The sequence below is a fragment of the Heptranchias perlo genome, chromosome 23 (assembly GCF_035084215.1).
Source record: "Heptranchias perlo isolate sHepPer1 chromosome 23, sHepPer1.hap1, whole genome shotgun sequence".
NCBI lineage: Eukaryota > Metazoa > Chordata > Chondrichthyes > Hexanchiformes > Hexanchidae > Heptranchias > Heptranchias perlo.
In genome coordinates, this window is record NC_090347.1 from 46,863,072 (window position 1) to 46,888,363 (window position 25,292).

Here is a 25,292-nt window from a genome sequence, read left to right on the forward strand (position 1 = left end):
AATGTCTCTCGCTCTCTCTCTCGTCACAGATTTTACTGTCTCTCTCTCCCTCGTCACAGATTTTACTGTCTCTCTCTCTCTCGTCACAGATTTTACTGTCTCTCTCTCTCTCGTCACAGATTTTACTGTCTCTCTCTCTCTCTCTCTCGTCACAGATTTTACTGTCTCTCTCTCTCGTCAAAGATTTTACTGTCTCTCTCTCTCTGTCACAGATTTTACTGTCTCTCTCTCGTCACAGATTTTACTGTCTCTCTCTCGTCACAGATTTTACTGTCTCTCTCTCTCGTCACAGATTTTACACTCTCTCTCTCGCGTCACAGATTTTACTGTCTCTCTCTCTCTCTTCACAGATTTAACTGTCTCTCTCTCTCTTCACAGATTTTACTGTCTCTCTCTCTCTTCACAGATTTTACTGTCTCTCTCTCTCTTCACAGATTTTACTGTCTCTCTCTCGTCACAGATTTTACTGTCTCTCTCTCGTCACAGATTTTACTGTCTCTCTCTCGTCACAGATTTTACTGTCTCTCTCTCGTCACAGATTTTACTGTCTCTCTCTCGTCACAGATTTTACTGTCTCTCTCTCGTCACAGATTTTACTGTCTCTCTCTCGTCACAGATTTTACTGTCTCTCTCTCGTCACAGATTTTACTGTCTCTCTCTCGTCACAGATTTTACTGTCTCTCTCTCGTCACAGATTTTACTGTCTCTCTCTCTCGTCACAGATTTTACTGTCTCTCTCTCTCTCTTCACAGATTTTACTGTCTCTCTCTTCACAGATTTTACTGTCTCTCTCTTCACAGATTTTACTGTCTCTCTCTTCACAGATTTTACTGTCTCTCTCTCTCTTCACAGATTTTACTGTCTCTCTCTCTCGTCACAGATTTTACTGTCTCTCTCTCTCTCTCTCGTCACAGATTTTACTGTCTCTGTCTCTCGTCACAGATTTTACTCTCTCTCTCTCTCGTCAAAGATTTTACTGTCTCTCTCTCTCTGTCACAGATTTTACTGTCTCTCTCTCGTCACAGATTTTACTGTCTCTCTCTCGTCACAGATTTTACTGTCTCTCTCTCGTCACAGATTTTACTGTCTCTCGCTCTCTCTCTCGTCACAGATTTTACTGTCTCTCGCTCTCTCTCTCGTCACAGATTTTACTGTCTCTCTCTCTCTCGTCACAGATTTTACTGTCTCTCTCTCTCTCGTCACAGATTTTACTGTCTCTCTCTCTCTCTCTCGTCACAGATTTTACTGTCTCTCTCTCTCGTCAAAGATTTTACTGTCTCTCTCTCTCTGTCACAGATTTTACTGTCTCTCTCTCGTCACAGATTTTACTGTCTCTCTCTCGTCACAGATTTTACTGTCTCTCTCTCGTCACAGATTTTACTGTCTCTCTCTCTCTCTCGTCACAGATTTTACACTCTCTCTCTCTCGTCACAGATTTTACTGTCTCTCTCGCGTCACAGATTTTACTGTCTCTCTCGCGTCACAGATTTTACTGTCTCTCTCTCTCTCTCTCTCTCTTCACAGATTTAACTGTCTCTCTCTCTCTTCACAGATTTTACTGTCTCTCTCTCTCTTCACAGATTTTACTGTCTCTCTCTCTCGTCACAGATTTTACTGTCTCTCTCTCGTCACAGATTTTACTGTCTCTCTCTCGTCACAGATTTTACTGTCTCTCTCTCGTCACAGATTTTACTGTCTCTCTCTCGTCACAGATTTTACTGTCTCTCTCTCGTCACAGATTTTACTGTCTCTCTCTCGTCACAGATTTTACTGTCTCTCTCTCGTCACAGATTTTACTGTCTCTCTCTCGTCACAGATTTTACTGTCTCTCTCTCGTCACAGATTTTACTGTCTCTCTCTCTCGTCACAGATTTTACTGTCTCTCTCTCTCGTCACAGATTTTACTGTCTCACTCTCTCGTCACAGATTTTACTGTCTCTCTCTCTCGTCACAGATTTTACTGTCTCACTCTCTCGTCACAGATTTTACTGTCTCTCTCTCTCGTCACAGATTTTACTGTCTCTCTCTCTCGTCACAGATTTAAATGTCTCTCTCTCTCTTCACAGATTTAACTGTCTCTCTCTCTCTTCACAGATTTTACTGTCTCTCTCTCTCTTCACAGATTTTACTGTCTCTCTCTCTCGTCACAGATTTTACTGTCTCTCTCTAGTCACAGATTTTACTGTCTCTCTCTCGTCACAGATTTTACTGTCTCTCTCTCGTCACAGATTTTACTGTCTCTCTCTCGTCACAGATTTTACTGTCTCTCTCTCGTCACAGATTTTACTGTCTCTCTCTCTCGTCACAGATTTTACTGTCTCTCTCTCGTCACAGATTTTGCTGTCTCTCTCTCGTCACAGATTTTACTGTCTCTCTCTCTCGTCACAGATTTTACTGTCTCACTCTCTCGTCACAGATTTTACTGTCTCTCTCTCTCGTCACAGATTTTACTGTCTCACTCTCTCGTCACAGATTTTACTGTCTCTCTCTCTCGTCACAGATTTTACTGTCTCTCTCTCTCGTCACAGATTTTACTGTCTCTCTCTCTCGTCACAGATTTTACTGTCTCTCTCTCTCGTCACAGATTTTACTGTCTCTGTCTCTCTGTCGTCAAAGATTTTGCACACTGTCCCTCCAGTTACAGATTCCACACTGTCTCTCCAGTTACAGATTCCACACTGTCCTTCCAGTTACAGATTCCACACTGTCCCTCCAGTTACAGATTCCACACTGTCCCTCCAGTTGGAGATTCCACACTGTCCCTCCAGTTGGAGATTCCACACTGTCCCTCCAGTTGGAGATTCCACACTGTCCCTCCAGTTGGAGATTCCACACTGTCCCTCCAGTTGGAGATTCCACACTGTCCCTCCAGTTGGAGATTCCACACTGTCCCTCCAGTTACAGATTCCACACTGTCCCTCCAGTTACAGATTCCACACTGTCCCTCCAGTTGGAGATTCCACACTGTCCCTCCAGTTACAGATTCCACACTGTCCCTCCAGTTGGAGATTCCACACTGTCCCTCCAGTTGGAGATTCCACACTGTCCCTCCAGTTGGAGATTCCACACTGTCCCTCCAGTTACAGATTCCACACTGTCCCTCCAGTTACAGGTTCCACACTGTCCTTCCAGTTACACGTTCCACACTGTCCCTCCAGTTACAGGTTCCACACTGTCCCTCCAGTTACAGGTTCCACACTGTCCCTCCAGTTACAGATTCCACACTGTCCCTCCAGTTACAGGTTCCACACTGTCCCTCCAGTTACAGGTTCCACACTGTCCCTCCAGTTACAGGTTCCACACTGTCCCTCCAGTTACAGGTTCCACACTGTCCTTCCAGTTACACGTTCCACACTGTCCCTCCAGTTACAGATTCCACACTGTCCCTCCAGTTACAGGTTCCACACTGTCCTTCCAGTTACACGTTCCACACTGTCCCTCCAGTTACAGGTTCCACACTGTCCCTCCAGTTGCAGGTTCCACACTGTCCCTCCAGTTGCAGGTTCCACACTGTCCATCCAGTTACAGGTTCCACACTGTCCCTCCAGTTGCAGGTTCCACACTGTCCCTCCAGTTGCAGGTTCCACACTGTCCCTCCAGTTGCAGGTTCCACACTGTCCCTCCAGTTACAGATTCCACACTGTCCCTCCAGTTACAGGTTCCACACTGTCCTTCCAGTTACAGGTTCCACACTGTCCCTCCAGTTACAGATTCCACACTGTCCTTCCAGTTACACGTTCCACACTGTCCCTCCAGTTACAGATTCCACATTGTCCCTCCAGTTACAGGTTCCACACTGTCCTTCCAGTTACACGTTCCACACTGTCCCTCCAGTTACAGGTTCCACACTGTCCCTCCAGTTGCAGGTTCCACACTGTCCCTCCAGTTACAGGTTCCACACTGTCCCTCCAGTTACAGGTTCCACACTGTCCCTCCAGTTGCAGGTTCCACACTGTCCCTCCAGTTACAGGTTCCACACTGTCCCTCCAGTTACAGGTTCCACACTGTCCCTCCAGTTACAGATTCCACACTGTCCCTCCAGTTGCAGATTCCACACTGTCCCTCCAGTTACAGATTCCACACTGTCCCTCCAGTTGCAGATTCCACACTGTCCCTCCAGTTACAGATTCCACACTGTCCCTCCAGTTGCAGATTCCACACTGTCCCTCCAGTTACAGATTCCACACTGTCCCTCCAGTTACAGATTCCACACTGTCCCTCCAGTTACAGATTCCACACTGTCCCTCCAGTTACAGGTTCCACACTGTCCCTCCAGTTACAGGTTCCACACTGTCCTTCCAGTTACACGTTCCACACTGTCCCTCCAGTTACAGGTTCCACACTGTCCCTCCAGTTGCAGGTTCCACACTGTCCCTCCAGTTGCAGGTTCCACACTGTCCCTCCAGTTGCAGGTTCCACACTGTCCCTCCAGTTACAGGTTCCACACTGTCCCTCCAGTTACAGGTTCCACACTGTCCCTCCAGTTACAGATTCCACACTGTCCCTCCAGTTACAGGTTCCACACTGTCCCTCCAGTTACAGGTTCCACACTGTCCCTCCAGTTACAGGTTCCACACTGTCCCTCCAGTTACAGGTTCCACACTGTCCCTCCAGTTACAGGTTCCACACTGTCCCTCCAGTTACAGGTTCCACACTGTCCCTCCAGTTACAGATTCCACACTGTCCCTCCAGTTGGAGATTCCACACTGTCCCTCCAGTTGGAGATTCCACACTGTCCCTCCAGTTGGAGATTCCACACTGTCCCTCCAGTTGCAGATTCCACACTGTCCCTCCAGTTGGAGATTCCACACTGTCCCTCCAGTTGGAGATTCCACACTGTCCCTCCAGTTGGAGATTCCACACTGTCCCTCCAGTTGGAGATTCCACACTGTCCCTCCAGTTGGAGATTCTACACTGTCCCTCCAGTTACAGGTTCCACACTGTCCTTCCAGTTACAGATTCCACACTGTCCCTCCAGTTACAGATTCCACACTGTCCCTCCAGTTACAGATTCCACACTGTCCCTCCAGTTCCAGATTCCACACTGTCCCTCCAGTTACAGATTCCACACTGTCCCTCCAGTTACAGGTTCCACACTGTCCCTCCAGTTACAGATTCCACACTGTCCCTCCAGTTACAGGTTCCACACTGTCCCTCCAGTTACAGATTCCACACTGTCCCTCCAGTTACAGGTTCCACACTGTCCTTCCAGTTACAGATTCCACACTGTCCCTCCAGTTACAGGTTCCACACTGTCCCTCCAGTTTCAGGTTCCACACTGTCCCTCCAGTTACAGATTCCACACTGTCCCTCCAGTTACAGGTTCCACACTGTCCCTCCAGTTACAGGTTCCACACTGTCCCTCCAGTTACAGGTTCCACACTGTCCCTCCAGTTACAGGTTCCACACTGTCCCTCCAGTTACAGGTTCCACACTGTCCCTCCAGTTACAGGTTCCACACTGTCCCTCCAGTTACAGGTTCCACACTGTCCCTCCAGTTACAGGTTCCACACTGTCCCTCCAGTTACAGGTTCCACACTGTCCCTCCAGTTACAGGTTCCACACTGTCCCTCCAGTTACAGGTTCCACACTGTCCCTCCAGTTACAGGTTCCACACTGTCCCTCCAGTTACAGGTTCCACACTGTCCCTCCAGTTACAGGTTCCACACTGTCCCTCCAGTTACAGGTTCCACACTGTCCCTCCAGTTACAGGTTCCACACTGTCCCTCCAGTTACAGGTTCCACACTGTCCCTCCAGTTACAGATTCCACACTGTCCCTCCAGTTACAGATTCCACACTGTCCCTCCAGTTACAGATTCCACACTGTCCCTCCAGTTACAGATTCCACACTGTCCTTCCAGTTACAGGTTCCACACTGTCCCTCCAGTTACAGGTTCCACACTGTCCCTCCAGTTACAGATTCCACACTGTCCCTCCAGTTACAGGTTCCACACTGTCCCTCCAGTTACAGGTTCCACACTGTCCCTCCAGTTACAGGTTCCACACTGTCCTTCCAGTTACAGGTTCCACACTGTCCCTCCAGTTACAGGTTCCACACTGTCCCTCCAGTTGGAGATTCCACACTGTCCCTCCAGTTACAGATTCCACACTGTCCTTCCAGTTACAGGTTCCACACTGTCCCTCCAGTTGGAGATTCCACACTGTCCCTCCAGTTACAGATTCCACACTGTCCTTCCAGTTACAGGTTCCACACTGTCCCTCCAGTTGGAGATTCCACACTGTCCCTCCAGTTGGAGATTCCACACTGTCCCTCCAGTTACAGGTTCCACACTGTCCCTCCAGTTACAGGTTCCACACTGTCCCTCCAGTTACAGATTCCACACTGTCCCTCCAGTTACAGATTCCACACTGTCCCTCCAGTTACAGGTTCCACACTGTCCCTCCAGTTACAGGTTCCACACTGTCCCTCCAGTTGGAGATTCCACACTGTCCCTCCAGTTACAGGTTCCACACTGTCCTTCCAGTTACAGATTCCACACTGTCCCTCCAGTTACAGATTCCACACTGTCCCTCCAGTTACAGATTCCACACTGTCCCTCCAGTTACAGGTTCCACACTGTCCTTCCAGTTACAGGTTCCACACTGTCCCTCCAGTTACAGGTTCCACACTGTCCCTCCAGTTACAGGTTCCACACTGTCCCTCCAGTTACAGGTTCCACACTGTCCCTCCAGTTACAGGTTCCACACTGTCCCTCCAGTTACAGATTCCACACTGTCCCTCCAGTTACAGGTTCCACACTGTCCCTCCAGTTACAGGTTCCACACTGTCCCTCCAGTTGGAGATTCCACACTGTCCCTCCAGTTACAGGTTCCACACTGTCCTTCCAGTTACAGATTCCACACTGTCCCTCCAGTTACAGATTCCACACTGTCCCTCCAGTTACAGGTTCCACACTGTCCTTCCAGTTACAGGTTCCACACTGTCCCTCCAGTTACAGGTTCCACACTGTCCCTCCAGTTACAGATTCCACACTGTCCCTCCAGTTACAGATTCCACACTGTCCCTCCAGTTACAGATTCCACACTGTCCCTCCAGTTACAGGTTCCACACTGTCCTTCCAGTTACAGGTTCCACACTGTCCCTCCAGTTACAGGTTCCACACTGTCCCTCCAGTTACAGATTCCACACTGTCCCTCCAGTTACAGATTTCACACTGTCCCTCCAGTTACAGGTTCCACACTGTCCCTCCAGTTACAGGTTCCACACTGTCCCTCCAGTTACAGGTTCCACACTGTCCCTCCAGTTACAGGTTCCACACTGTCCCTCCAGTTACAGGTTCCACACTGTCCCTCCAGTTACAGGTTCCACACTGTCCCTCCAGTTACAGGTTCCACACTGTCCCTCCAGTTACAGGTTCCACACTGTCCCTCCAGTTACAGGTTCCACACTGTCCCTCCAGTTACAGGTTCCACACTGTCCCTCCAGTTACAGGTTCCACACTGTCCTTCCAGTTACAGGTTCCACACTGTCCCTCCAGTTACAGGTTCCACACTGTCCCTCCAGTTACAGGTTCCACACTGTCCCTCCAGTTACAGATTCCACACTGTCCCTCCAGTTACAGGTTCCACACTGTCCCTCCAGTTGCAGATTCCACACTGTCCCTCCAGTTACAGGTTCCACACTGTCCCTCCAGTTACAGGTTCCACACTGTCCCTCCAGTTACAGGTTCCACACTGTCCCTCCAGTTACAGGTTCCACACTGTCCCTCCAGTTACAGGTTCCACACTGTCCCTCCAGTTACAGGTTCCACACTGTCCCTCCAGTTACAGGTTCCACACTGTCCCTCCAGTTACAGGTTCCACACTGTCCCTCCAGTTACAGGTTCCACACTGTCCCTCCAGTTACAGGTTCCACACTGTCCCTCCAGTTACAGGTTCCACACTGTCCCTCCAGTTACAGGTTCCACACTGTCCCTCCAGTTACAGGTTCCACACTGTCCCTCCAGTTACAGATTCCACACTGTCCCTCCAGTTACAGGTTCCACACTGTCCCTCCAGTTGCAGATTCCACACTGTCCCTCCAGTTACAGGTTCCACACTGTCCCTCCAGTTACAGGTTCCACACTGTCCCTCCAGTTACAGGTTCCACACTGTCCCTCCAGTTACAGGTTCCACACTGTCCCTCCAGTTACAGGTTCCACACTGTCCCTCCAGTTACAGGTTCCACACTGTCCCTCCAGTTGCAGATTCCACACTGTCCTTCCAGTTACAGGTTCCACACTGTCCCTCCAGTTACAGGTTCCACACTGTCCCTCCAGTTGCAGGTTCCACACTGTCCCTCCAGTTACAGGTTCCACACTGTCCCTCCAGTTACAGATTCCACACTGTCCCTCCAGTTACAGGTTCCACACTGTCCCTCCAGTTGCAGATTCCACACTGTCCTTCCAGTTGCAGATTCCACACTGTCCCTCCAGTTGCAGGTTCCACACTGTCCCTCCAGTTACAGATTCCACACTGTCCTTCCAGTTACAGATTCCACACTGTCCCTCCAGTTACAGATTCCACACTGTCCTTCCAGTTGCAGATTCCACACTGTCCTTCCAGTTGCAGATTCCACACTGTCCCTCCAGTTACAGATTCCACACTGTCCCTCCAGTTACAGGTTCCACACTGTCCCTCCAGTTACAGGTTCCACACTGTCCCTCCAGTTACAGGTTCCACACTGTCCCTCCAGTTACAGGTTCCACACTGTCCCTCCAGTTACAGGTTCCACACTGTCCCTCCAGTTACAGGTTCCACACTGTCCCTCCAGTTACAGATTCCACACTGTCCCTCCAGTTACAGATTCCACACTGTCCCTCCAGTTACAGGTTCCACACTGTCCCTCCAGTTACAGATTCCACACTGTCCCTCCAGTTACAGGTTCCACACTGTCCTTCCAGTTACAGGTTCCACACTGTCCCTCCAGTTACAGATTCCACACTGTCCCTCCAGTTACAGGTTCCACACTGTCCCTCCAGTTACAGGTTCCACACTGTCCCTCCAGTTACAGATTCCACACTGTCCCTCCAGTTACAGGTTCCACACTGTCCCTCCAGTTACAGATTCCACACTGTCCCTCCAGTTACAGGTTCCACACTGTCCCTCCAGTTACAGATTCCACACTGTCCCTCCAGTTACAGGTTCCACACTGTCCCTCCAGTTACAGATTCCACACTGTCCCTCCAGTTACAGGTTCCACACTGTCCCTCCAGTTACAGGTTCCACACTGTCCCTCCAGTTACAGGTTCCACACTGTCCCTCCAGTTACAGGTTCCACACTGTCCCTCCAGTTACAGATTCCACACTGTCCCTCCAGTTACAGATTCCACACTGTCCCTCCAGTTACAGATTCCACACTGTCCCTCCAGTTACAGATTCCACACTGTCCCTCCAGTTACAGGTTCCACACTGTCCCTCCAGTTACAGATTCCACACTGTCCCTCCAGTTACAGATTCCACACTGTCCCTCCAGTTACAGATTCCACACTGTCCCTCCAGTTACAGATTCCACACTGTCCCTCCAGTTACAGATTCCACACTGTCCCTCCAGTTACAGATTCCACACTGTCCCTCCAGTTACAGGTTCCACACTGTCCCTCCAGTTACAGATTCCACACTGTCCCTCCAGTTACAGATTCCACACTGTCCCTCCAGTTACAGGTTCCACACTGTCCCTCCAGTTACAGGTTCCACACTGTCCCTCCAGTTACAGATTCCACACTGTCCCTCCAGTTACAGGTTCCACACTGTCCCTCCAGTTACAGATTCCACACTGTCCCTCCAGTTACAGGTTCCACACTGTCCCTCCAGTTACAGGTTCCACACTGTCCCTCCAGTTACAGGTTCCACACTGTCCCTCCAGTTACAGGTTCCACACTGTCCCTCCAGTTACAGGTTCCACACTGTCCCTCCAGTTACAGGTTCCACACTGTCCCTCCAGTTACAGGTTCCACACTGTCCCTCCAGTTACAGGTTCCACACTGTCCCTCCAGTTACAGGTTCCACACTGTCCCTCCAGTTACAGGTTCCACACTGTCCCTCCAGTTACAGGTTCCACACTGTCCCTCCAGTTACAGATTCCACACTGTCCCTCCAGTTACAGGTTCCACACTGTCCCTCCAGTTACAGGTTCCACACTGTCCCTCCAGTTACAGGTTCCACACTGTCCCTCCAGTTACAGGTTCCACACTGTCCCTCCAGTTACAGATTCCACACTGTCCCTCCAGTTACAGGTTCCACACTGTCCCTCCAGTTACAGGTTCCACACTGTCCCTCCAGTTACAGATTCCACACTGTCCCTCCAGTTACAGATTCCACACTGTCCCTCCAGTTACAGATTCCACACTGTCCCTCCAGTTACAGGTTCCACACTGTCCCTCCAGTTACAGATTCCACACTGTCCCTCCAGTTACAGATTCCACACTGTCCTTCCAGTTACAGGTTCCACACTGTCCCTCCAGTTACAGATTCCACACTGTCCCTCCAGTTACAGGTTCCACACTGTCCCTCCAGTTACAGATTCCACACTGTCCCTCCAGTTACAGATTCCACACTGTCCCTCCAGTTACAGATTCCACACTGTCCCTCCAGTTACAGGTTCCACACTGTCCCTCCAGTTACAGATTCCACACTGTCCCTCCAGTTACAGATTCCACACTGTCCCTCCAGTTACAGATTCCACACTGTCCTTCCAGTTACAGATTCCACACTGTCCCTCCAGTTACAGGTTCCACACTGTCCCTCCAGTTACAGGTTCCACACTGTCCCTCCAGTTACAGGTTCCACACTGTCCCTCCAGTTACAGATTCCACACTGTCCCTCCAGTTACAGATTCCACACTGTCCCTCCAGTTACAGATTCCACACTGTCCCTCCAGTTACAGATTCCACACTGTCCCTCCAGTTACAGATTCCACACTGTCCCTCCAGTTACAGATTCCACACTGTCCCTCCAGTTACAGATTCCACACTGTCCCTCCAGTTACAGATTCCACACTGTCCTTCCAGTTACAGGTTCCACACTGTCCCTCCAGTTACAGGTTCCACACTGTCCCTCCAGTTACAGGTTCCACACTGTCCCTCCAGTTACAGATTCCACACTGTCCCTCCAGTTACAGATTCCACACTGTCCCTCCAGTTACAGGTTCCACACTGTCCCTCCAGTTACAGATTCCACACTGTCCCTCCAGTTACAGGTTCCACACTGTCCCTCCAGTTACAGGTTCCACACTGTCCCTCCAGTTACAGATTCCACACTGTCCCTCCAGTTACAGATTCCACACTGTCCCTCCAGTTGCAGGTTCCACACTGTCCCTCCAGTTACAGGTTCCACACTGTCCCTCCAGTTACAGGTTCCACACTGTCCCTCCAGTTACAGGTTCCACACTGTCCCTCCAGTTACAGATTCCACACTGTCCCTCCAGTTACAGATTCCACACTGTCCTTCCAGTTACAGATTCCACACTGTCCCTCCAGTTACAGATTCCACACTGTCCCTCCAGTTACAGGTTCCACACTGTCCCTCCAGTTACAGGTTCCACACTGTCCCTCCAGTTACAGGTTCCACACTGTCCCTCCAGTTACAGGTTCCACACTGTCCCTCCAGTTACAGGTTCCACACTGTCCCTCCAGTTACAGGTTCCACACTGTCCCTCCAGTTACAGGTTCCACACTGTCCCTCCAGTTACAGGTTCCACACTGTCCTTCCAGTTACAGGTTCCACACTGTCCTTCCAGTTACAGGTTCCACACTGTCCCTCCAGTTACAGATTCCACACTGTCCCTCCAGTTACAGGTTCCACACTGTCCCTCCAGTTACAGATTCCACACTGTCCCTCCAGTTACAGGTTCCACACTGTCCCTCCAGTTACAGATTCCACACTGTCCCTCCAGTTACAGGTTCCACACTGTCCCTCCAGTTACAGATTCCACACTGTCCCTCCTGTTACAGATTCCACACTGTCCCTCCAGTTACAGATTCCACACTGTCCCTCCAGTTACAGGTTCCACACTGTCCCTCCAGTTACAGGTTCCACACTGTCCCTCCAGTTACAGATTCCACACTGTCCCTCCAGTTACAGGTTCCACACTGTCCCTCCAGTTACAGGTTCCACACTGTCCCTCCAGTTACAGGTTCCACACTGTCCCTCCAGTTACAGGTTCCACACTGTCCCTCCAGTTACAGGTTCCACACTGTCCCTCCAGTTACAGGTTCCACACTGTCCCTCCAGTTACAGGTTCCACACTGTCCCTCCAGTTACAGGTTCCACACTGTCCCTCCAGTTACAGGTTCCACACTGTCCCTCCAGTTACAGATTCCACACTGTCCTTCCAGTTACAGATTCCACACTGTCCCTCCAGTTACAGGTTCCACACTGTCCCTCCAGTTACAGGTTCCACACTGTCCCTCCAGTTACAGGTTCCACACTGTCCCTCCAGTTACAGATTCCACACTGTCCTTCCAGTTACAGATTCCACACTGTCCCTCCAGTTACAGGTTCCACACTGTCCCTCCAGTTACAGATTCCACACTGTCCCTCCAGTTACAGGTTCCACACTGTCCCTCCAGTTACAGGTTCCACACTGTCCCTCCAGTTACAGATTCCACACTGTCCCTCCAGTTACAGGTTCCACACTGTCCCTCCAGTTACAGGTTCCACACTGTCCCTCCAGTTACAGGTTCCACACTGTCCCTCCAGTTACAGGTTCCACACTGTCCCTCCAGTTACAGGTTCCACACTGTCCCTCCAGTTACAGGTTCCACACTGTCCCTCCAGTTACAGGTTCCACACTGTCCCTCCAGTTACAGGTTCCACACTGTCCCTCCAGTTACAGATTCCACACTGTCCTTCCAGTTACAGGTTCCACACTGTCCCTCCAGTTACAGATTCCACACTGTCCCTCCAGTTACAGGTTCCACACTGTCCCTCCAGTTACAGGTTCCACACTGTCCCTCCAGTTACAGGTTCCACACTGTCCCTCCAGTTACAGGTTCCACACTGTCCCTCCAGTTACAGGTTCCACACTGTCCCTCCAGTTACAGGTTCCACACTGTCCCTCCAGTTACAGGTTCCACACTGTCCCTCCAGTTACAGGTTCCACACTGTCCCTCCAGTTACAGATTCCACACTGTCCTTCCAGTTACAGGTTCCACACTGTCCCTCCAGTTACAGGTTCCACACTGTCCCTCCAGTTACAGGTTCCACACTGTCCCTCCAGTTACAGATTCCACACTGTCCCTCCAGTTACAGATTCCACACTGTCCCTCCAGTTACAGATTCCACACTGTCCCTCCAGTTACAGATTCCACACTGTCCCTCCAGTTACAGGTTCCACACTGTCCCTCCAGTTACAGATTCCACACTGTCCCTCCAGTTACAGATTCCACACTGTCCCTCCAGTTACAGATTCCACACTGTCCCTCCAGTTACAGGTTCCACACTGTCCCTCCAGTTACAGATTCCACACTGTCCCTCCAGTTACAGGTTCCACACTGTCCCTCCAGTTACAGGTTCCACACTGTCCCTCCAGTTACAGGTTCCACACTGTCCCTCCAGTTACAGGTTCCACACTGTCCCTCCAGTTACAGGTTCCACACTGTCCCTCCAGTTACAGGTTCCACACTGTCCTTCCAGTTACAGATTCCACACTGTCCCTCCAGTTACAGGTTCCACACTGTCCCTCCAGTTACAGGTTCCACACTGTCCCTCCAGTTACAGGTTCCACACTGTCCCTCCAGTTACAGGTTCCACACTGTCCCTCCAGTTACAGGTTCCACACTGTCCTTCCAGTTACAGATTCTATTTTCTCAGTCTGTACATAGATTTTATTTTCTCTCTTTCCCCATCTGTAGTTATAGATTTTAATTTCTCTCTCCCTCAGTAGATATGGCTTTTATTTTTCTCCCTCTGTAGTTACAGATTTCATTTTCTATTTCTTTCCCTGTCTGCAGTTATGGATTACATTTCCCCTCTCTCCCTCAGTAGTTTCAGAATTTAATTGCTCGCTCTCTATCTCCCCATCTGTTGTTACGGATTTTATTTTCTCTCTCTCCGTCTGTAGTTGCAGATTTCATTTTGTCTGTCTCTCTCTCTCCCTCACTAGTTAAGAGATTTTATTTTCTATCTCTTTCCGTCTGTAGTAATGGATTTTATTTTCTCTCAGTCTGTAACCACAGATTTTATTTTGTTTCTCTCTCTCTCTCCCCATCTGTAGTTACAGATTTTATTCTCTCTCTTGCGGTTGTCGTTAAAGATTTTATTCATCTCTCTCTCCGTCTGTAGTTACAAATTTTATTTTCCATCTCTCTCCCTCAGTAGTTGAGGATATTATTTTCTCTGTCTCTCTCCATCTGTAGTTACAGAATTTATTTTGTCTCTCTCTCCATCGGTTGTTATGGATTTTATTTTCTCCCTCTCCATCTGTAGTTACAGATTTTATTCTCTCTCTTTCTTATGTCTGTAGTTACAGATTTTATTTTGTCGCTTTCTCTCTCAGGCTAACTAAGTAGAGACCCGAGACTGAACCTGGGACTATTCTTGTCTGTATGGCTCAGTACAATCCAGCCAATGTATTTACTGAATGAGTGATTTTATAACACTGGACATAGCTTTGCCCAACACAGTAGGTGAGTCTGAATGTCCACCTACTACCCACTGGTCGCCAGTATCTTATCACAGCAACAGCTCGTACCGCTGCCCTACAGTCACCATACTCCAGCAAAAGTACCTCACGGTATCGGTTTACTCTCATCAGCCCCCAAAAAGCATTCTCCAACTGAGAGCAGGTAATTACCATGCTCCTCGACCTCTGGGACTGGCTGTTATGGGGTGGTCTTCCAGCGATGGGCAATGGAGTAAAATGGGACAGGAATATCCTGCCTGGACAGCATTTCACCAGTTGCAGTGGTGGGCGAATGGCACGAAGGAGCAAGCTACCCATCGACCCACAGAGCAGAGGCACAGGTCAGCTCAGTCCTACAGCTGTGACAATATATTACTAAATTAAAGGCATTCACCCAACATGGGGTTGACCAAACCTGGAAGTGTTACCACTGCCCGCCCCCAGGCTTCTACATTCTTCTACTGTGGATCCTTGTGCCAGAGACAGGTCATACCTGTGCAGGTGTGTCTGTTTCATTAATCGGCTGTCCATCAAACCGGAATCTTATCTGTCGAATTGCCAAACCCTGGAAATAGAAAACAGGATTTGAGAAGCAAGAAAATGTGCAGCAATCAGCAGCTTTAACACCAAACAATGTGATACATCATGAACTGATTGTGGGTCCAGGAACCAGGAGAATCACAAACCACAGCTTCTGAATAACTAGGTGATCGGTGTCCCAGGAGCAGAGTGTACTTGATGCTCTGTGACACAGTGTGACTGTCTGCTGTTCTCCACACAAAGGAATTACAATTTCATCTATGCTGTCTAGAGAAGGCATTTCCCCACAGGGATGGTGGGGATGGGTTAAGAGGGAGAATTAGTGAGCTTTGCTGGCACATCTCTGTGCGGCAGCTCACTGGCAACGGCCCGGGAATGGGTCACTTGGCTCTTGCTGAGATTATTGCAGTAATCAACAAGTACGAGGAAATAGGTTTGTGACAGGAAGCAGATGAAAACAGCGTGGGTATTAAGAAATAATTTATTATCCAAAAGTGAGCTAACAGGATAGTTTTTCGTTTTATAAATATGCCCCGTCCCCCCCAAAGCAGTGGGGTCTGCCTGGGTCATGGCTCCAAGAGTTGCCAGCAGTGACCGTTCCTCATGTACGAGTCCAGTGGTGAATATCGGCAGTGACCACTCAATCATATTACAATCATACTCCATCCTGTTCTTATCCAAAGTCCACTCACAAAGACATTTTACAGCACAGGTCACTAGCAGTGATATGGGGCAAAACTCCTGGCTGATTTCTCCCTGGTCTAAACCAGGAGCACTGAGGTCGATTGGAACATATTTTTGTTTAATCGAGAATACTACATTTCACTCCTTTTCATTGACTTCATCATCTCAGCTGAGATCAGTTAATTCAGCAGAGCTTGATGTTCAAACCTGTGTCCTTCTACCATGCGTCTTAAGTATGGGGTGTACTTGCCCAATGAGCCAATAACAGCCATAGAACTGGCTTCATTTATCTCACTGATTGGTACTAAAACCCCCATAATCAATAATGAATTCTGAATCAACTGACAAGCAACATGAACATTGTACAGGGGCCACAGACTGGCTTGACTCCACATTTAACAGGGTCTTTACCACTGAGCCAGATATAAGCTCACAGCAACGTTTTTAAAAGTTGCTCACAGCACAGGGCTGATTTCGCCCTCCGGTTCATGGACAATGTTCACTATACCGTGGGGACGTGGAATGCAGCTTCAAGTCTGTCTCCAATGATACAAGCCTCCCAGATTTGTACACTGCAACTCAAGCTCTCGTACCTGGCGTTCACAGTACGCTTTCATCAGTTTGCTTAGAGGCGTATGCTTCTTGATTTTGAACTGCACAACAGAACCATCTTGGCCTGCCACCTTCAGGTTAATATGGTCGTTTTCTGATTTCAGCACATCCTGTGGAGGAGAAAAGAAATCCATGGGATGAGGTGGGTATGAGCACGAGTGGACTCTCACAGATGGGAGAGTCAGGTAGCAGGCACTTCCCAAACTGGAAATGATAACCAAATAGATTACTACACCAGTAAAATCAACGCAATTACATTACTGAACTCCAGTGCCCCCAGTGGTTCAGCTGGTAAAGCCAGTGTGTAACTCAGTCACACCATATCCCGGGTTAGCATTCAGTCAGCTGCTCTCAGCTGGGGTGGGCAGTTAAATAGATCGAGGTTACAACAAGGAAACAGGCCTTTTGGCCCAACCAGTCCGTGTTGGCGTTTACCGTCCACACAAGCAAATAGTTTGAATCACATTTACCCGTCCTGCTCCCATATCTCTTCAACCACCTATCAAATCTAATCTTCAATGTTAACAATAAATTCCACAGCCACAATACTGTGTGTGAAGATGTTTCTCCTGCCCTTTTTTCTAAATCTCTGACATTTAATCTTCTATGGCTCCTTGTTCTAAACCCCTCAACTACAGGAAACAGTCTGCTTCTATCCAACCTGCCCCACCCTTTCATACATTCAAACTCATATCGCCTGATAATCTGCTTTGTTCTTAACAAAAAACATTTTAAGTGCTGCAATTGGCCTTTGTGACCCTGGCTTAGGGGAAGAGAGACAAATAATCAGCCTATGTGCCCACTCCTGATCACGATCCAGTGACTCCTGCCGGAAGTACGTGCGCAGATATCAGAATCTGGCTCGGCTGATGCCTCCTGCGCTCAGAAAACCTCCCGACTCTCACTGTCTGTGGAGTCACGTGTGAAAAATGGTCAGTTGGGAACTGCACGCTTGAAAGGAGTCAATGACTTCAGGAGAAAGGGAAGGAGAAAAAGGGGAAAAGAAATGTCATCAGCCAACAGACACTTAAAAACTGAAAGATAAACATAACAGGAGAGTCAAATGACTGAACGACAAACACTTGCTTACATTGACTTGCAAGTAAATAGAAGACAGCTTTATTTTTAATTTCATCGAGTACAAAACCATCTACATCAAGTATTGCCCCCCAACATAAAAATTTGGAGGTGTAGGAATTGCAGGGGGCAGGGAAAAGACTGAGAAAGACGGCATTCCTGATAAAATGCACCATTCCCCAACCCTTTCCCGGGCCTCTGCCGAGTTCTGCTGTGTAACCAGCCACAAGAGAGTTTATAACAATGTCACACAGCAATAACTTGTCCAATGTTTCCCCCTCGTTTCCTGTGGGGAAATATTTGGCTCCACCCCAAGAACATAGAGATAACTCTACAAGATCTCTGCCAGAGATTTTACTATGCCAGCTGTGTGAAATTTTCATCCATCTCAAATCTAAAAAGCACCCAGTGCTATTGCAAGTACAGATTGCGTCTTGTCCAAACTTGGGTTGGGTCTGGAGAGAGCATGTTGAGCTGTGTAACAGTGGGGTGCTGTACTGGTGGGTGCAGGTCTGTCACTCTATAATACTGGGGTGCAGGTCTGTCACTCTATAATACTGGGGTGCAGGTCTGTCACTCTATAATACTGGGGTGCAGGTCTGTCACTCTATAATACTGGGGTGCAGGTCTGTCACTCTATAATACTGGGGTGCAGGTCTGTCACTCTATAATACTGGGGTGCAGGTCTGTCACTCTATAATACTGGGGTGCAGGTCTGTCACTCTATAATACTGGGGTGCAGGTCTGTCACTCTATAATACTGGGGTGCAGGTCTGTCACTCTATAATACTGGGGTGCAGGTCTGTCACTCTATAATACTGGGGTGCAGGTCTGTCACTCTATAATACTGGGGTGCAGGTCTGTCACTCGATAATACTGGGGTGCAGGTCTGTCACTCGATAATACTGGGGTGCAGGTCTGTCACTCGATAATACTGGGGTGCAGGTCTGTCACTCGATAATACTGGGGTGCAGGTCTGTCACTCGATAATACTGGGGTGCAGGTCTGTCACTCGATAATACTGGGGTGCAGGTCTGTCACTCGATAATACTGGGGTGCAGGTCTGTCACTCTATAATACTGGGGTGCAGGTCTGTCACTCTATAATACTGGGGTGCAGGTCTGTCACTCTATAATACTGGGGTGCAGGTCTGTCACTCTATAATACTGGGGTGCAGGTCTGTCACTCTATAATACTGGGGTGCAGGTCTGTCACTCTATAATACTGGGGTGCAGGTCTGTCACTCTATAATACTGGGGTGCAGGTCTGTCACTCTATAATACTGGGGTGCAGGTCTGTCACTCTATAATACTGGGGTGCAGGTCTGTCACTCTATAATACTGGGGTGCAGGTCTGTCACTCTATAATACTGGGGTGCAGGTCTGTCACTCTATAATACTGGGGTGCAGGTCTGTCACTCTATAATACTGGGGTGCAGGTCTGTCACTCGATAATACTGGGGTGCAGGTCTGTCACTCGATAATACTGGGGTGCAGGTCTGTCACTCGATAATACTGGGGTGCAGGTCTGTCACTCGATAATACTGGGGTGCAGGTCTGTCACTCGATAATACTGGGGTGCAGGTCTGTCACTCTATAATACTGGGGTGCAGGTCTGTCACTCTATAATACTGGGGTGCAGGTCTGTCACTCTATAATACTGGGGTGCAGGTCTGTCACTCTATAATACTGGGGTGCAGGTCTGTCACTCTATAATACTGGGGTGCAGGTCTGTCACTCTATAATACTGGGGTGCAGGTCTGTCACTCTATAATACTGGGGTGCAGGTCTGTCACTCTATAATACTGGGGTGCAGGTCTGTCACTCTATAATACTGGGGTGCAGGTCTGTCACTCTATAATACTGGGGTGCAGGTCTGTCACTCTATAATACTGGGGTGCAGGTCTGTCACTCTATAATACTGGGGTGCAGTACTGGTGGGTACAGGTCTGTCACTGTATAACACTGGAGTAATGTACTGGTAGGCACTGGTGGCATCAGTGATGGGATCAATTAGAGATGATTAAGTACCTCATACAAGCATATTGCTTTAAGTGGCATTTTCCCTAAAGCACATTAGTACTACCATGCTAAATAATCCACAGAACAAAACTACATGTAGGAACTGAAGGGCATGTGTCAGTATCCTAATGCTGCATGCCACACAATGCTAGGAAGCGAATACTCTTAAAACTTTACTCCTCCAATTCAACTTGTTTTTGTTCAGCACACACAGCAGGCCGCATTTACAGTAAATCAATCACAGGGTTTGAGGAGAACTCATATTACATCACAAACTTGTCATTGACTCCCTTAGTAACTCTAACCTAGACCAAACATTGTTTTGTTGCCAAATTAACACTGGGTGTCAGTTGTATTGCCACTTGACCAAGGTGATTGTAATCAAGAACTGTTGAGCACCATGAAGAATTACAGCAGCAGGATATGACATAACCAGAATTCAATTGAATTCAATAAAAAATCCCAATAAACCCACAAACAGGCTGGAAATTAAGCTGAATATGATGTGCAAGGACCTCATACCAATATTGCACATTCTGCTCCAAATACCCAGTATTAATTCAGACAGAAAGCATGCAGGTAACAGGATCTTTCTGAACAGAGCATAAAATACAAATAAGGCAGAACTGGGAACCCACACTAAAGGCTCACGTGGAGCATAAACACCGGCACGGAGCTGTTGGGCCAAATGGCCTGCTGCTGTCCTGTACATTCTATGTAATTTGTAACACTGCAATGACCAGAACCTACACGTTTGGAACAAAACTGATCAATTAGCCCTTTGAGCGTACTTATTTTAATGGATAATCCGTACAGTCATGGTCATTCCTAATTTAATTTATCTTCTGAGGGTAGAGAATAATCACAGGCAGAAGTGAAAGCTCAATTGGTAAAATCTGTGCGTGACTGAGCCATACACACCAGAAGGCTCCATACTGAATTCTCAGTCACTAATCAATTAGCTGATGACAATCAGGGTAGCAGTTGGGGCACAAACTCGCCTCAGCATCCCAAGGCTGCTGCTCCTCATTGCTATCCCGTGACTCGTGTGGATGTTGGACGAGATCAGGCTCAGCTTTGATGTCTTTCACTGTAAAATAGCCGACTGATATTTACAGTGTAAGAACACTGGAGGATTGCAAGGAATCTGGCACACTTTCCAGCAAGGGTCAGCACCTTCGGAAGAGGAAGAAAACTGAGGAATAAAGCAGAACAACACTGCTTTCTGGTGGCCCTATACCAATTTGATGTGCTTTCCAGAATCTGGACCAGCAAAAAGGCCACAAAATGATACAAATGTGTCAGCTTCTTTCTGTGTTTTTGTCTATTTTGTCAGCAATGACCATAATTCAGTCAGCAGGATGAGAAGGGGAGAAAGCTCCAGCTTTCTGAAAGCTTACTCCCCTTTGGGAATGTGACAACATTAAATGTGATGAGTCGATACAAACCATCATGATATTAGATTAAAAGAGGCACACAGTGTTGCCAAAAAGAGTAGTAAGGCTGAGGACTGGGAGAAATCAGCAAAGGATGACCAAGAAATTGATAAAGAGGGAGAAAATTGAATGTGACAGTAAACTAGCAAGAAATATAAAAACAGATTGTAAGAGCTTCTACAAGTATATAAAAAGGGAGAGGTTAGTGAAAGTAAATGTGGGTCCCTTAGAGGCAGAGATAGCAGAAATTATAATGCGGAATATGGAGAGACGTTAAACAAATATTTTGTATCTGCCTTCACAGTAGAAAACACAAAAAGCATAGTGGGGAACCAAGGGTCTAACGAGAGTGAGAAACTTAAAGTAATTAAGATTTGTAAAGAGAAAGTACTGGAGAAATTAATGGGACTAAAAGCCAACAAATCCCCTGGACCTGATGGCCTACATCTTAGGGTTTTAAAAGAGGTGGCTGCAGAGATAGTGGATGCATTGGTTTTGATCTTCCAGAATTCCCTAGATTCTAGAACGGTCCCCATGTATTGGAAGGTAGCAAATGTAACCCTGCTATTCAAGAAAAAAGGAAGAGAGAAAACAGGGAACTATAGACCAGTTCGCCTGACATCAGTAGAAGGGAAAATGCTAGAATCTATTAAGGATGTAGTAACAGGGCACTTAGAAAATCATAACCTGATTAGGCAGAGTCAACACGGTTTTATGAAAGGGAAATCGTGTTTGACCAATCTATTACTTTTTTGAGGGTGTAACTAGCAGGGTGGATAAAGGGGAACCAGTGGATGTAGTATATTTGGATTTTCAAAAGGCATTCGATAAGGTGCCACACAAGAGGTTGTTACACAAGATTAGGGCTCATGGGATTGGGGGTAATATATTAGCATGGATTGAGGATTGGTTAATGGACAGAAAACAGAGAGTAGGGATAAATGGGTCATTTTCGGGTTGGCAGGTTATAACTAGTGGGGTGCCGCAGGGATCAGTGCTTGGGCCTCAGCTGTTAATAATCTATTTCAATGACTTAGATGAAGGGACCGAGTGTAACGTATCCAAGTTTGCTGACGGTATAAAGCTAGGTGGGAAAGTAAGCTGTGAGGAGGACACAAAGAGGCTGCAAAGGGATACTGACAGGTTAATTGAGTGGGCGAGAAGGTGGCAGATGGAGCATAATGTGGGGAAATGTGAAATCATCCACTTTGGTAGGAAGTATAGAAAAGCAGCATATTTTTTAGAAGTTGAGAGACTAGGAAATGTTGTTAGTCAGAGGGATTTGGGTGTCCTTGTACAGAAATCACAGATAATTAACATGCAGGTACAGGAAGCAATTAGGAAAGAAAATGGTATGCTAGCCTTTAATGCAAGGGGTTGGAGTATAAGAGTAAGGAGGTCTTGCTGCAATTATATAGGGCTCTGGTAAGACCACACCTGGAGTACTGTGTACAGTTTTGGTCTCCTTACCTAAGGAAGAATACACTTGCTTTAGACGCAGCACAACGAAGGTTGACCAGATTGATTCCTGGGATGAGCGGATTGTCCTGTAAGGTGAGGTTGAGTAGAATGGGCCTATATTCTCTGGCGTTTAGAAGAATGAGAGGTGATCTCTTTGAATCGTATAAAATTCTTAGAGAGCTTGACAGGGTAAATGCTGAGAGGCTGTTTCCCCTGGGTACAGAGTCTAGAACTAGGGAGTGGTTTCAGTCTCAAGATAAGGGGTCGGCCATTTCTTCACTCAGAGGGTTGTGAATCTTTGGAATTCTCTACCCCAAAGGGCTTCAGTCATTGAGTATATTCAAGACTGAGATGGATAGATTTTTGGACACTAAGGGAATCAAGGGATTGGGGGATTGGGCAGGAAAGTGGAGTCGAGGTAGAAGATCATCCATGATCTTATTGAATGGCGGAGCAGGCTCGAGAGGCCGTATGGCCTACTACTGCTATTTTCTTATCACACTATCGCCAAACTCCACCATTATACTAAAGAGTGAACATTCAATAATATCCCTGCTAAAATCAAGGTTTAAGATCACATTTAATAGACTTTAAAACTCTGAAACCATCAACACACTTATAACCAGGCATATTTGCAGGATATTCTTCTCTGCCTCTCTCCTTTGACACTTATGAATACAATTTGACCCGACAAGCCAAAATGTTTCAACGCTCCTGTTGTAGTTTACAAAAACACTTCATTTTATGAATACTAAAACCAGGGGCAAGTAACGTATGGTTGACATCACCACTCATTGAGACATCCACATGGGAAAGTTTATCTCTTGTTAAAATATACACATCAGGTCTTGAAAGATGGGTGTTCAGAATCACTAGAGAGTAAAGCAGCCTCAAGTAAGGACTTGAATATATATGATCACAATATCATTAGGTTTAGAGCAGTTACGGAAAAAGACAATGAACAATCAAAGGTGAAGATCCTCAACTGGAAGAGGGCTAATTTCAGGGAGTTGAAAAGGGATCCGGCCCAGGTGGAATGGAAACAAAGATTATCAAGTTAAACATTAAATGAGCAACGGGAGGCCTTCAAGGAGGAGATAGTTCAGGTACAGACTAGACATATTCTCACGAGGGAAAAAGGAAAGGCACCCAAATCTCGAGCTCTCTGGATGACTAAAGAAACTGAGATTAAAATGAAACAGAAAAAGGAGGCTTATGATAAATGTAAGGTTCATAATACAGTAGAAAATCAAGCAGAATACAGAAAGTGCAGAGTAGTCTTTTATAAACGTATTAAGATTAAAAGGATAGTCAAAGGAAGAGTGGGGCCGATTAGAGTCAAAAAAGAAATCTTCTTGTGGAGGCAGAGGGCATGGCTGAGGTACTAAATGAGTACTTTGCATCTGTCTTCACAAAAGAAGAGGATCCTGTCATTATCAAAGTAAAGGAGGGGGTAGAGAAATTGGGCAGGATAAAAATAGTACTAAAAAAGTTGGCAGCGCTCAAAGGAGAGAAGTCACCCGGTCCAGATGGGATGCATCCTAGATTGCTGAAGGAAGTAAGGGTGGAAATGGCAGAGGCTCTAGCCACAATCTTTCAATCTTCTTTCGATATGGGAGTGATGCCAGAGGACATGGATGGTTGCAAATGTTACAACCCTGTTGAAAAAAGGGGAGAGGAATAAATCAGGTAACTACCGGCCAGTCAACCTAACGTTGGTGGTGGGCAAACTTCTAGAGACCATAATCTGGGGCAAAATTAATTGTCACTTGGAAGAACATGGGTTAATAAATTGACAGCCAACGTGGATTTGTGAAAGGCAAATTGTGTCCAACAAACTTGATTGAGTTCTTCGATGAAACAACGGAGCGTTCATGAGGTAGTACAGTTGATGCTGTGTAAATGGACTTTCAAAAGGCGTTCGATAAAGTGACGCATAATAGACTTGTTAGCATATCGAATCCCTGGGATTAAAAAGGGGCAGTGGCACCGAAATGAGCTAAGAGACAGAAAGTAGAGAGTAGTGCTAAACAGCTGTTTATCAGACTGAAGGGAAGTACACAACTGGTGCCCCCCAATATTAGACCACTGCATTTTCTGACATATATTAATGACCTGGGTATAGGGGGCATAATTTCAAAGTTTGCATGTGACAAGAAACGTAGAAGTGTAGCAAATAGTGAGGAGGATAGTTGCAGACTTCAGGAGAGCGCAGACAGACGGGTGAAATGGGCACACATATGGCAGGTGAAGTTTAATGCAGAGAAGTGTGAAGTGATGCATTTTGGTGGGAAGAATGAGAAGAGGCAATATAAACTAAATAGTACAATTTTAAAGGGGATACAGGAACATGGAGACCTGGGATGTATGTACACAAATCTTTGAAGGTGGCGGGACAAGTTAAGGAATTAAAAAAGCATAAGGGATCCTTAGCTTTATAAACAGAGGCATAGAGTACAAAAGCAAGGAAGTTGTGCTAAATGTTTATAAAGTACTGGTTAGGCCCCAGCTGGAGTATTGTGTACAATACACTTTAGGAAGGATGTCAAGGCCTTAGAGAGGGTGCAGAGGAGATTTACTAGAACGGTACCAGAGATGAGGGACATCAGTTATGTGGAGCAACTGGAGATGCTGAGATTTTTCTCCTGAGAGCAGAGAAAGTTAAGGGGAAATTTAATAGAGGTGTTCAATATAATGAAGGGTTTTGATAGGGTAAAGAAGGAGAAACTGTTTCCACTGATCAATAACCAGAGGACACAGATTTAAGGTAATTGGCAAAAGAATCAGGGTGAATGAGGAGAATTTTTTTTTTGTGCAGTGAGTTGTTATAATCTGGA

General features: G+C 47.2%; 1 protein-coding gene across 1 annotated transcript in view; it reads right to left on the reverse strand.

The window, feature by feature from the left end:
• The window catches only part of LOC137341428 (small ubiquitin-related modifier 2), a 107,020-nt gene that overhangs the window by 64,939 nt on the left and 16,789 nt on the right, over positions 1–25,292 (reverse strand). The window contains exons 2-3 of the mRNA XM_068004542.1: positions 16,442–16,570; positions 15,118–15,189 (exon numbers count right to left, since the gene is read on the reverse strand). Of these exons, the coding sequence (XP_067860643.1) occupies positions 15,118–15,189; positions 16,442–16,570 (201 nt within the window). The remainder of the gene's footprint in view (positions 1–15,117; positions 15,190–16,441; positions 16,571–25,292) is intronic.